This window comes from Girardinichthys multiradiatus, chromosome 8 (genome assembly GCF_021462225.1).
Source record: "Girardinichthys multiradiatus isolate DD_20200921_A chromosome 8, DD_fGirMul_XY1, whole genome shotgun sequence".
NCBI lineage: Eukaryota > Metazoa > Chordata > Actinopteri > Cyprinodontiformes > Goodeidae > Girardinichthys > Girardinichthys multiradiatus.
In genome coordinates, this window is record NC_061801.1 from 9,845,730 (window position 1) to 9,858,767 (window position 13,038).

The 13,038-nt window shown below is 40.4% G+C and overlaps 1 protein-coding gene across 1 annotated transcript in view; it reads right to left on the reverse strand.

Moving 5' to 3' along the window:
- Positions 1–13,038, reverse strand: part of cwc27 (CWC27 spliceosome associated cyclophilin) — a 62,573-nt gene that overhangs the window by 30,737 nt on the left and 18,798 nt on the right. The window contains exon 11 of the mRNA XM_047372184.1: positions 6,984–7,087. Coding sequence (XP_047228140.1) covers positions 6,984–7,087 — 104 coding nt within the window. The remainder of the gene's footprint in view (positions 1–6,983; positions 7,088–13,038) is intronic.

The following is a 13,038-nucleotide window of genomic DNA, read 5'->3' on the forward strand; positions in this document are numbered from 1 at the left end:
AATACAAAGTTTTTAAATAGCATGCTAGAAAATACACTATTGTTTCCCGCATAGTGAACCTCAGGGTCAGCTGGTGTCAGAGGGAGTCGTAAGGGCAGATGGTAAATAGAAATGGCCACTTTAACCAGGGCTGCCATAAAGATCCGTTTCAGTAAACACCTATCCTGTGACCTTTAGCAGATTTTGAAGTGGATTCTGAAGCATTTTCATCCAGCCAGATAGACATTTTACTTGCTGAATATAGCTTAGACAGAAAAAGTTTTCTTGCTGCAAGCAATTCAGCCTTATACTGGTCCTTCTCAAAATATTAGCATATTGTGATAAAGTTCATTATTTTCCATAATGTCATGATGAAAATTTAACATTCATATATTTTAGATTCATTGCACACTAACTGAAATATTTCAGGTCTTTTATTGTCTTAATACGGATGATTTTGGCATACAGCTCATGAAAACCCAAAATTCCTATCTCACAAAATTAGCATATCATTAAAAGGGTCTCTAAACCAGCTATGAACCTAATCATCTGAATCAACGAGTTAACTCTAAACACCTGCAAAAGATTCCTGGGGCCTTTAAAACTCCCAGCCTGGTTCATCACTCAAAACCCCAATCATGGGTAAGACTGCCGACCTGACTGCTGTCCAGAAGGCCACTATTGACACCCTCAAGCAAGAGGGTAAGACACAGAAAGACATTTCTGAACGAATAGGCTGTTCCCAGAGTGCTGTATCAAGGCACCTCAGTGGGAAGTCTGTGGGAAGGAAAAAGTGTGGCAGAAAACGCTGCACAACGAGAAGAGGTGACCGGACCCTGAGGAAGATTGTGGAGAAGGGCCGATTCCAGACCTTGGGGGACCTGCGGAAGCAGTGGACTGAGTCTGGAGTAGAAACATCCAGAGCCACCGTGCACAGGTGTGTGCAGGAAATGGGCTACAGGTGCCGCATTCCCCAGACCTGGGCTACAGAGAAGCAGCACTGGACTGTTGCTCAGTGGTCCAAAGTACTTTTTTCGGATGAAAGCAAATTCTGCATGTCATTCAGAAATCAAGGTGCCAGAGTCTGGAGGAAGACTGGGGAGAAGGAAATGCCAAAATGCCAGAAGTCCAGTGTCAAGTACCCACAGTCGGTGATGGTCCGGGGTGCCGTGTCAGCTGCTGGTGTTGGTCCACTGTGTTTTATCAAGGGCAGGGTCAATGCAGCTAGCTATCAGGAGATTTTGGAGCACTTCATGCTTCCATCTGCTGAAAAGCTTTATGGAGATGAAGATTTCCTTTTTCAGCACGACCTGGCACCTGCTCACAGTGCCAAAACCACTGGTAAATGGTTTACTGACCATGGTATCACTGTGCTCAATTGGCCTGCCAACTCTCCTGACCTGAACCCCATAGAGAATCTGTGGGATATTGTGAAGAGAACGTTGAGAGACTCAAGACCCAATACTCTGGATGAGCTAAAGGCCGCTATCGAAGCATCCTGGGCCTCCATAAGACCTCAGCAGTGCCACAGGCTGATTGCCTCCATGCCATGCCGCATTGAAGCAGTCATTTCTGCAAAAGGATTCCCGACCAAGTATTGAGTGCATAACTGTACATGATTATTTGAAGGTTGACGTTTTTTGTATTAAAAACACTTTTCTTTTATTGGTCGGATGAAATATGCTAATTTTGTGAGATAGGAATTTTGGGTTTTCATGAGCTGTATGCCAAAATAATCCGTATTAAGACAATAAAAGACCTGAAATATTTCAGTTAGTGTGCAATGAATCTAAAATATATGAATGTTACATTTTCATCATTACATTATGGAAAATAATGAACTTTATCACAATATGCTAATATTTTGAGAAGGACCTGTATATCTTTGAGCTATATTATGACTTTGATGATCCATGATTGCTGTATTCTGGTAATGCTGCTGTGTTACAGGTCCGGGTTGGATATACAGGTCCTTCTCAAAATATTAGCATATTGTGATAAAGATCATTATTTTCCATAATGTCATGATGAAAATTTAACATTCATATATTTTAGATTCATTGCACACTAACTGAAATATTTCAGGTCTTTTATTGTCTTAATACGGATGATTTTGGCATACAGCTCATGAAAACCCAAAATTCCTATCTCACAAAATTAGCATATCATTAAAAGGGTCTCTAAACCAGCTATGAACCTAATCATCTGAATCAACGAGTTAACTCTAAACACCTGCAAAAGATTCCTGGGGCCTTTAAAACTCCCAGCCTGGTTCATCACTCAAAACCCCAATCATGGGTAAGACTGCCGACCTGACTGCTGTCCAGAAGGCCACTATTGACACCCTCAAGCAAGAGGGTAAGACACAGAAAGACATTTCTGAACGAATAGGCTGTTCCCAGAGTGCTGTATCAAGGCACCTCAGTGGGAAGTCTGTGGGAAGGAAAAAGTGTGGCAGAAAACGCTGCACAACGAGAAGAGGTGACCGGACCCTGAGGAAGATTGTGGAGAAGGGCCGATTCCAGACCTTGGGGGACCTGCGGAAGCAGTGGACTGAGTCTGGAGTAGAAACATCCAGAGCCACCGTGCACAGGTGTGTGCAGGAAATGGGCTACAGGTGCCGCATTCCCCAGACCTGGGCTACAGAGAAGCAGCACTGGACTGTTGCTCAGTGGTCCAAAGTACTTTTTTCGGATGAAAGCAAATTCTGCATGTCATTCAGAAATCAAGGTGCCAGAGTCTGGAGGAAGACTGGGGAGAAGGAAATGCCAAAATGCCAGAAGTCCAGTGTCAAGTACCCACAGTCGGTGATGGTCCGGGGTGCCGTGTCAGCTGCTGGTGTTGGTCCACTGTGTTTTATCAAGGGCAGGGTCAATGCAGCTAGCTATCAGGAGATTTTGGAGCACTTCATGCTTCCATCTGCTGAAAAGCTTTATGGAGATGAAGATTTCCTTTTTCAGCACGACCTGGCACCTGCTCACAGTGCCAAAACCACTGGTAAATGGTTTACTGACCATGGTATCACTGTGCTCAATTGGCCTGCCAACTCTCCTGACCTGAACCCCATAGAGAATCTGTGGGATATTGTGAAGAGAACGTTGAGAGACTCAAGACCCAATACTCTGGATGAGCTAAAGGCCGCTATCGAAGCATCCTGGGCCTCCATAAGACCTCAGCAGTGCCACAGGCTGATTGCCTCCATGCCATGCCGCATTGAAGCAGTCATTTCTGCAAAAGGATTCCCGACCAAGTATTGAGTGCATAACTGTACATGATTATTTGAAGGTTGACGTTTTTTGTATTAAAAACACTTTTCTTTTATTGGTCGGATGAAATATGCTAATTTTGTGAGATAGGAATTTTGGGTTTTCATGAGCTGTATGCCAAAATAATCCGTATTAAGACAATAAAAGACCTGAAATATTTCAGTTAGTGTGCAATGAATCTAAAATATATGAATGTTACATTTTCATCATTACATTATGGAAAATAATGAACTTTATCACAATATGCTAATATTTTGAGAAGGACCTGTATATCTTTGAGCTATATTATGACTTTGATGATCCATGATTGCTGTATTCTGGTAATGCTGCTGTGTTACAGGTCCGGGTTGGATATACAGGTCCTTCTCAAAATATTAGCATATTGTGATAAAGATCATTATTTTCCATAATGTCATGATGAAAATTTAACATTCATATATTTTAGATTCATTGCACACTAACTGAAATATTTCAGGTCTTTTATTGTCTTAATACGGATGATTTTGGCATACAGCTCATGAAAACCCAAAATTCCTATCTCACAAAATTAGCATATTTCATTCGACCAATAAAAGAAAAGTGTTTTTAATACAAAAAACGTCAACCTTCAAATAATCATGTACAGTTATGCACTCAATACTTGGTCGGGAATCCTTTGGCAGAAATGACTGCTTCAATGCGGCGTGGCATGGAGGCAATCAGCCTGTGGCACTGCTGAGGTCTTATGGAGGCCCAGGATGCTTCGATAGCGGCCTTTAGCTCATCCTGAGTGTTGGGTCTTGAGTCTCTCAACGTTCTCTTCATAATATCCCACAGATTCTCTATGGGGTTCAGGTCAGGAGAGTTGGCAGGCCAATTGAGCACAGTGATACCATGGTCAGTAAACCATTTACCAGTGGTTTTGGCACTGTGAGCAGGTGCCAGGTCGTGCTGAAAAATGAAATCTTTATCTCCATAAAGCTTTTCAGCAGATGGAAGCATGAAGTGCTCCAAAATCTCCTGATAGCTAGCTGCATTGACCCTGCCCTTGATAAAACACAGTGGACCAACACCAGCAGCTGACACGGCACCCCGGACCATCACTGACTGTGGGTACTTGACACTGGACTTCTGGCATTTTGGCATTTCCTTCTCCCCAGTCTTCCTCCAGACTCTGGCACCTTGATTTCCGAATGACATGCAGAATTTGCTTTCATCCGAAAAAAGTACTTTGGACCACTGAGCAACAGTCCAGTGCTGCTTCTCTGTAGCCCAGGTCAGGCGCTTCTGCCGCTGTTTCTGGTTCAAAAGTGGCTAGACCTGGGGAATGCGGCACCTGTAGCCCATTTCCTGCACACGCCTGTGCACGGTGGCTCTGGATGTTTCTACTCCAGACTCAGTCCACTGCTTCCGCAGGTCCCCCAAGGTCTGGAATCGGCCCTTCTCCACAATCTTCCTCAGGGTCCGGTCACCTCTTCTCGTTGTGCAGCGTTTTCTGCCACAGTTTTTCCTTCCCACAGACTTCCCACTGAGGTGCCTTGATACAGCACTCTGGGAACAGCCTATTCGTTCAGAAATGTCTTTCTGTGTCTTACCCTCTTGCTTGAGGGTGTCAATAGTGGCCTTCTGGACAGCAGTCAGGTCGGCAGTCTTACCCATGATTGGGGTTTTGAGTGATGAACCAGGCTGGGAGTTTTAAAGGCCTCAGGAATCTTTTGCAGGTGTTTAGAGTTAACTCGTTGATTCAGATGATTAGGTTCATAGCTCGTTTAGAGACCCTTTTAATGATATGCTAATTTTGTGAGATAGGAATTTTGGGTTTTCATGAGCTGTATGCCAAAATCATCCGTATCAAGACAATAAAAGACCTGAAATATTTCAGTTAGTGTGCAATGAATCTAAAATATATGAATGTTAAATTTTCATCATTACATTATGGAAAATAATGAACTTTATCACAATATGCTAATATTTTGAGAAGGACCAGTACACCAATACACACAGCAAGACTGGTGAAAGATTGGTTTGATGAACATGAAAGTGAAGTTGAACATCTCCCATGGCCTGCACAGTCACCAGATCTAAATATTATTGAGCCACTTTGGGGTGTTTTGGAGGAGCGAGTCAGGAAACATTTTCCTCCACCAGTATCACTTAGTGACCTGGCCAATATCCTGCAAGAAGAATGGCTTAGAATGGCCGCAAAAGAGGCCCTACACCGTACTAATAAATTATTGTGGTCTAAAACCAGGTGTTTCAGTTTCATCGTCCAACCCCTGTGTATATGTATATATATATATATATATATATATATATATATATATATATATATAATTCCAGGTTTGGACCTAGAGGCCACACACAACAGATGTCTATATGTTTAGCTATTAAGAAATAACAATTATGAAAATTTCCTAAAGTTTGAAGGCGCTTGCACATTAGGGCTTACATTGACCACAGGCGGATCTTCACCGAGACGTCAGCTGAACTCAGAGAAAGATTCAGGATTTGAGTGATGGTGGTGTCAATACGAGGCCCCGTGATGAGTGCAGCTTTTTCAGCTTTGCAGTTCCCCCAGTGGGACGACATGAAACAAATCTTCACTGCAGTGTTTGTCTGTGGCTGAGCAGAGTATGGAGATTTACGGCATTTGGGCAGACACCCGTCTCCCCTACAGTGGTCATTGGCCCATGACATCTACGGATTCCATTTAATGGAATTAACCGTGGCAGCCTCTGAAAATCAACTCCTGCATCTGACTAAGCTGGTAAAGAAGCATATAACATAGGCCTTTTGCAGGGTTTACATACCTTTTAAAATATAAAAATGACAGGCTGCTAATGTCTTACATGTGAGTATACATCAGAAAAAATATCTTACTGGATGCAAGTTAAGGCTGGTTAAATAAATTTCAAGAAAAACATCAAAGTAAACTCAGACAAAGTTGGTGTGTTTGCTTTCTTTTACCAAATATATTTGATAAATTACATAAGTCAAGATTTGTCTCAGTTTCTGTACTCAAAAACATAAAACCAGTGTTTGTGGAAGGAAAAACAATGTTTGAGCAACGAAACCCCCATCATGGTCTCCTATAAATTTTGGCTAATGGTAATCCTAGTTAGGCTGCTCCCAGAAGAACCCCCTGCGAGCCATTTTGTGTTGTTGCACAACAGCGCAAACACACACACACTCTGTCTTCACCCACACACAGAACATGAGGGTAACCTCTGTGCTTAAGTGGTTTTTGTAATGTTAAAAATGTGCATAAAAAAAAAAAAAAACACGCAAAGATTGACACCAGCATGACAGACTGCAGTGTGGTGAGGACCCTGAGGATTTGGGGTCAGATTTTTACAGAATTGCATTGGCCAAAGCTGCAAACTAATAAACACACTATGGTTTTGATGTGCAACTATGGCGGCCACTCAACAATTTCTAACCATGCAATTTTCAGCAAGTTAACACAAAAATGCAGCCCCATGGGGAGGGAATAAACCTCTGCAGCTAATTGACTAAATCAGAGGGTTGTCTGACTTGGTGTACATTAGCAGAGAATGCAGCGTGGACCACCCTCTTAGAGCGTGTGTTCACAATAAAACCTGGAGTCATGACAGTAGTTTTTAAACCATTAAAAATGCACCTGAGTTATTATAAGACACATGTACAGTTTGTCCTGGAACACCAATAAATTCAAATTTAATGGCTTGCACTGGTAAACATTTATATGTACATCCAGACAAATAAAAGCTATACACATACCCTCCTTGACTTCTTCTGCAGGGGGGTTTGAACGCTCTTCTCTTCTTTGCTTTATGGCTTGTAGTTCCTTCTTCAGCTGCCGGACCTCCTTCTTTAGTTCATCGCTGAGAGCAAAGAACAACTTTTAGAAGACAAAGATAACATGCAGAAAGTAACGTTTTTAACCAGTTCTAGTCCTATATTGAAGAGGGAGGATACGATTGCAGAAGGATCATAGAGAATAACAGTTAAAACCAGCATTTAACTTCACTGCCTCAAATTGTAAATAAGAAAAAATTATGTTAGGTGATGTGAGCTGTTACATCAAGTAAAATTGTTAGGCGCAGCACAGATGTTAGGAGGCATTTCCAAAAGCTGTCATCAATCACTGAGGTTTATATTTATATAGGATGGAGTTTAATATTTCAGTACAGATGGACCTGGGAGAAAATGCAGCAATATCTCTATATGTTTAAATTCTATAAAATGTTTTGGAATAATTTGTATTCATATACAAATTCAAAACTACTAATGTGTGTGCAATTTCCAAAGAGTCTTGAAAGAACTTCCCAGAGGTTCATTGAGAGACGACCAAAGGTTAATATTTCAGTCATTACAGTAAAGGGCGGCTACTTTAAGGAATCTAAAATATAACATATTTAAAGTTATTTTACAATTTTTGGTTGGCTACATAATTCCACATGTGTTCTGATGCCATCATACAGTACATACAGTGTAAATAGTCATGACCATAAAGAAAACCATTAAATGAGAAAGGCGTCCTAAAACTTTTGACCGGTAGTGTATATATAAGAAATAACAGGAAACAGGAAGTCTATTCATGTTAATGACTATAGGATGGAGCTAAGGTTTGGTTAAATAAGTTTGACTTCCTTATTCTCCTTTTTATTCATTAAATGAAGTGGTGTATTTGTGGAAATATATATTCTTAGATTTGTATACAATGAGTAGTTCCTGTTTACAAAATTTGTTGATTTGTGTTTCTGCTGCATTCATATATAAAATGTGCAAACACGTGGTGTTTGTATCTGCACTGAGAAATATGTCTGCATGTGTTAATTTTGACAACTTAGTCATTTTGGTGGAATGTTTGAAATAAAGAATTTATTCATTCTGTAAACCGAGACCAACAAAGAGTGGAAAGAGCCAGTTTCCAACAAGACAAAGTCAAAATGATTAAATTTAGGGTCAAAACCATCAACTCAAAAGTCAAGACCCCTGTGTCAAAAGTCAAGTAAAGTCAAAATTACCCTGCTTTAGGTCAGGCTCAGTTTAAATTCAAGACGGTTGAGTCTAAAGTCAAAACCAGTGGGTTTAAAATTAAGATGAGTGGGTCTAAAGTCAATATGACTGGTTCTAAAGTAAAGATAACTGATGGGTCTCAAGTCAAGATCATTTTGGTCTAAAGTCAAGATATTTGATTCAAAAATTAAAATGATTGAGTTCAAAGTCAAGATCATTGAGTCTAACATCAGGAACATCAAGTTAAAAGTAAAAAAAAAAAACTTTGAGACTGAAATCAAGGTATGCAGGTCTAAAGTCTAGGATGAACTCCATAAAGCTGAAGGTCAAGATCATCAAGTCTAAACAAATTGTGTGTACCAGGGATTGGATCGGTAATCTTCTGATAGGAGATTCACCACTCAACCTGACATCAGCTGGGCTAAATTCTAAGCATCAAAATCTTGAATCAAGATCAAATACAAATTACATTTAATATTTAATAATGCATGAAAACCAACAAACTCAACAACAAATGTAGGTTAATGATTATCTGCCCCACTTTAAGACAAATAAGCAGCAGAGGATATCGTAATGTCCCGATTTAGGCACAACTAGAATCCAATGTAAAGTCAAGACCAACATCCCCCAGTATTAACACCAGTTTAGAGTGATCAGACTGTGGGTAGGAAGCACTTTTAATATAGGCATGAATATTCTCTGATTTGGTGAAACACACATCTTATATCTTTTAGGCCCCATTAGGTGGTCTCAAATGTATTATCCACATTTGCTAAGCTATGCCTATGTAAATGCATTTTAGATCACAGTGAAGGACGATGTCCTAAACTCACCAATAGGAGTGTTACCAACAGGAGATTCCTCAGGGTTTAAGAAAAAAAACAAAAAACCACCACAATATGAAAAAAGTAAAGTCAAAACTATGCACTTGTGGTGACAAATTTCAAATTATGCAACTGCAATCTGTAATAACGAAGCAAGTCAGGACCACTATATAAAAAAAGCATAGAAACATAGTAGCTGTTGAATTTCCAAGAAGCTTTTTGTGTACATTTTAATGGCTCTTGATGGGAAAATGAACCCACAGAAATTGAAGGAAGACTTAAGTTTGTTTCTATCAGCAAGACTTTACTAACAGGCTGCAGGGTGGCACACTTGTTAACATTGTTGCACTGCAACAAGAAGGTCCCAGGTTCAAACCCAGGCCTGAGCTCTTTCTGCATTAAGTTTGCATGTTCTTCCCATGCAAGCGTGGGTTCTGTCCGGGTACTCCAGCTTCCTCTCACAGCCCAAAAACATGACTGTTAATTTGTCTCTAAAGTGTCCTTAGGTGTGAGTATATGCGTGTGTGGTCGGTTGTCTCTATGTTACCCTGTGGTGGACTGGCGACCTGTCCAGGCTCAGTACAACTCTGGCTGTGTGCATTAAACCACAAAAACATTTTGCAGTACAAAAATTTAACTATGACATTAATGGCAGAGGTAGTGAACAAATTTTATACGTCCTTTGCTCAAATTGGCACTACATTAAGATTTACACTGAATGCTTGTGGCCTCCCTCACCTATAAAACCTTTAACAGGCAGGCCGAGGCAGGCAGAGGCACATCCTTTATGCTAGGTACTGTCCCTCTTGGCTGAAGACCCTACTCAAACAAGGCTATCAATGCCAGTTATTGTTCCCCTTCAAAAGATAAAGAACCATACTACTTTAGTTGCAGAGCAAAAATGTTATGTCAGGAAATAATATTTTTGTACTGCCTGACAACTCTGTTTTGATCCCATTGATTTGCCCAAAAGCACAGGCAAGCTGCAGATTCTGGGCCAAGGGCCCAGAAACGTGAGACATCTCCAGAGCAAACAATAGAAGCTTTTGTTACTTACATCGGCCTCTCTGGACTGACATTCATTTCTATTCTTTTGTTTACTTTTATCTGCAGCTTTGTCCGTTTGTAGCACATATTACCCTTGTTATATTCAGACATCGTCAGAGGCAAAGCAGCCAGGCATCACACCAAGTGATGTTTTAACTGGACGGTCCTTGGGAAATATCAACAGCCGAGTGTGACTTGATGTCATGTCTCTTTTTCTTTTAGCTTACAGAGTTTCTCTGAGAAATACATGAGGAATCAGTCACAAAAAAGGTTGCAAGTTATCTAAGTTCCTAAAGAGAGAAATGTTCTGGCCAAATCAGGTAGTCACATCCAAAGTTCTGTTTATAGGTGATGAAAATAAACCCTTGTGAGGCATTAGGTCCGGGAGAGTAAAGCCACACAGATGGGAAAACACAACCCATGGTCCCACAAAATACATCTGTTTAACAGATAATTTACGCTCAATGGTACATCTCGCTAGTACTACGATGGACCCCCTTTTCCTTCAGAACTGCCTTATTTCTATGTTGTATAGACTCAAGGTATTTCAAACATTGGTCAGACATTTTGATCCATATTGACATGATAGCCTCACGTGGTTTCTGCAGATGTCTGCTGCACATCTATGATGCAAACCATCCTTTCCACCTTGTTGTCATGTTCAAAAAACCAGTTTGAGCTTTGGGACATACATTATTCTGCTGGAAAAAGCCTTTAGCAGATGGTACACTGTGGTCAGAAAGGGATGGATATAGTCCGCAACAATACTCGGGTAGGCTGTGGTGTTTAAATGATGCTCAGTTGGTACTGAGGCACACACAGTGTGCACAGAAAATATCCCACACAAGACGGATCCTTGCTTTCATGTTGTTTACTCCAAATTCTGATCCTACCTTCTGAATGGTGTAGCTGGATTCAGATTAACCAGACCAAGCAACTTTTTTCCAGTCTGTTATTGTTTAACATTGGTAAAGCACAGCAATGAAACATCTAAAACATCCAGTGATGATCCAGTAATTTCTTTTTTTAAATGGCTGCTAAATTACCTACTATTTAATGGTTTTCCCATAATTAACATAATGAAAATACTGCCACATATCATTATTAGATAGAACCCTTTAATATTTCTACGGTATTAAAAATGTTATTGAGTATTAAGCATTTTTCTTAATATTGATGGTTTAAAATTTTAGTATCAAGACAACCCTACTCACAAGAGGCAAACAACAAGAATAAAAAATTTTCATCATCGTGTGAAACATGATGGTTGCATCAAATATTCAAACTTAACTTTGTTTGAATATCAATAATAAATAAATAGATCCTTGTAATCAAAGAGTTATGATCACCATGTACCTCTGTTTCATTGTGGTCCACTGAACCACTATCTGAGGTGATCTAAAGTCATATGCAATGGCTCCCCAGCACCATAATGACAACAGGTTCGTGTGGTTTCTGCAGGACTAGTCTTCTTTCCCCAGCGCCACCATACATACAGAAAACAGTCATCTCTGGCAATGCAGAACTCAGATTTACTGCTGTACATACTACAAGATCACCTAGATGCATGCCTATCTCTAAATAAGCAATGCAAAATACAGTGGGATATACCATAATGCCAGGAACATAATAAAACTTCATTTTCTTGATGTGGCCCAAAATGCATAACAGGAATTTTCACGAAGTGTGTGAGTGCTTTGACAGCAAATACCAGGCCACTGTTCGCTCCAAATGCCTCACACCAATTCCATGATATGATCTGTCGGCCTCATATAACCTCGCAAACAAACGGCTATAAAATTCCTGAACCAAAATATTTCCTGAACCGGTTTTATTTTGTTGGATGGCACATGATTTTAGAGGTGGACATGGGTCAACAAGGGCACCCCGACTGTTCTGCATCTATGAACCCAATAAACTGTGAAGCACTGAGTTCTGACATTGTCTGAGAAACAGCATTACCTTCTTCGCATCCCACATGTCAGCCATTGGTTTCCACGATCACTATTTAACCTCGTCCCCCATGCCCTTGTCACTGGTTCACCATTGTTCCTTAGAGCACTGCTAACAGATACTGAACATTCCAGACCAGAAAAACATCACAGGAGCTGCATGTTTTGAGTTGCTCTGACCCAGTCGCATCGCCATCACAGTATGGCACCTTTTAAACTTACTCTAAGCCTCATGCTTGCTTGTTTTTCCTACTTGTAACACATCAACGTTGAGGACCAAAGTTCACATGCTGCCTAATAAATCCCAACAACTAATAGGTGCCATGATGAAGAGACAATCAGTGTTACTCACTTGACTCGCTCTGTCATATTGTTATTTCTGATCAGTTGGTTCTAACATTCAAACTTGAGACTGGTGTGATGATTTTGATTTAAAACCACCTTACCTGAAACATGCTAGCAGTTCTAAAACGTTAGGAAAACTTGGTTAAAACTCTTTTTCCATTCAGAATTCAGTTAAGAATAACATCTTTGTTGGAACTTACACATCATTTATAAAAGGGAACGGAGTATCCATAATGAGCAAAGAACCTTGAGCTTGTATCAGTTTCAGCAATTGCTGAAAAGACTCTCCATCTGTCCACCCGTCCCTCTGTTGTCCACACATTCCTTACTCATGTTTTGTCATTTACTTCCAGATAAATAGACCCAAATTGGCAAAGCTAGAGCTATTCTGAGTCCGTTTTGTGACTCCCAACTAGTGTCGGTAGCCAGATTCTAGTTTGGGGCTGCCAGCTACTGTCAGTCCTTCAGAAAATGTAAAAAATGTGAAAACCAGAAAGCTGCGGATGATTAACTTTTCATAAAGAAAGCATATAAGGTGACTGGCAGCAGACCAAGAAATCCCTCATGATCCCGGACCGTGCAGTGTCTGCTAGGAGTCTACAGCTGACACAGGAATTTGACAACCTTAAAAATAGTACAGTGATG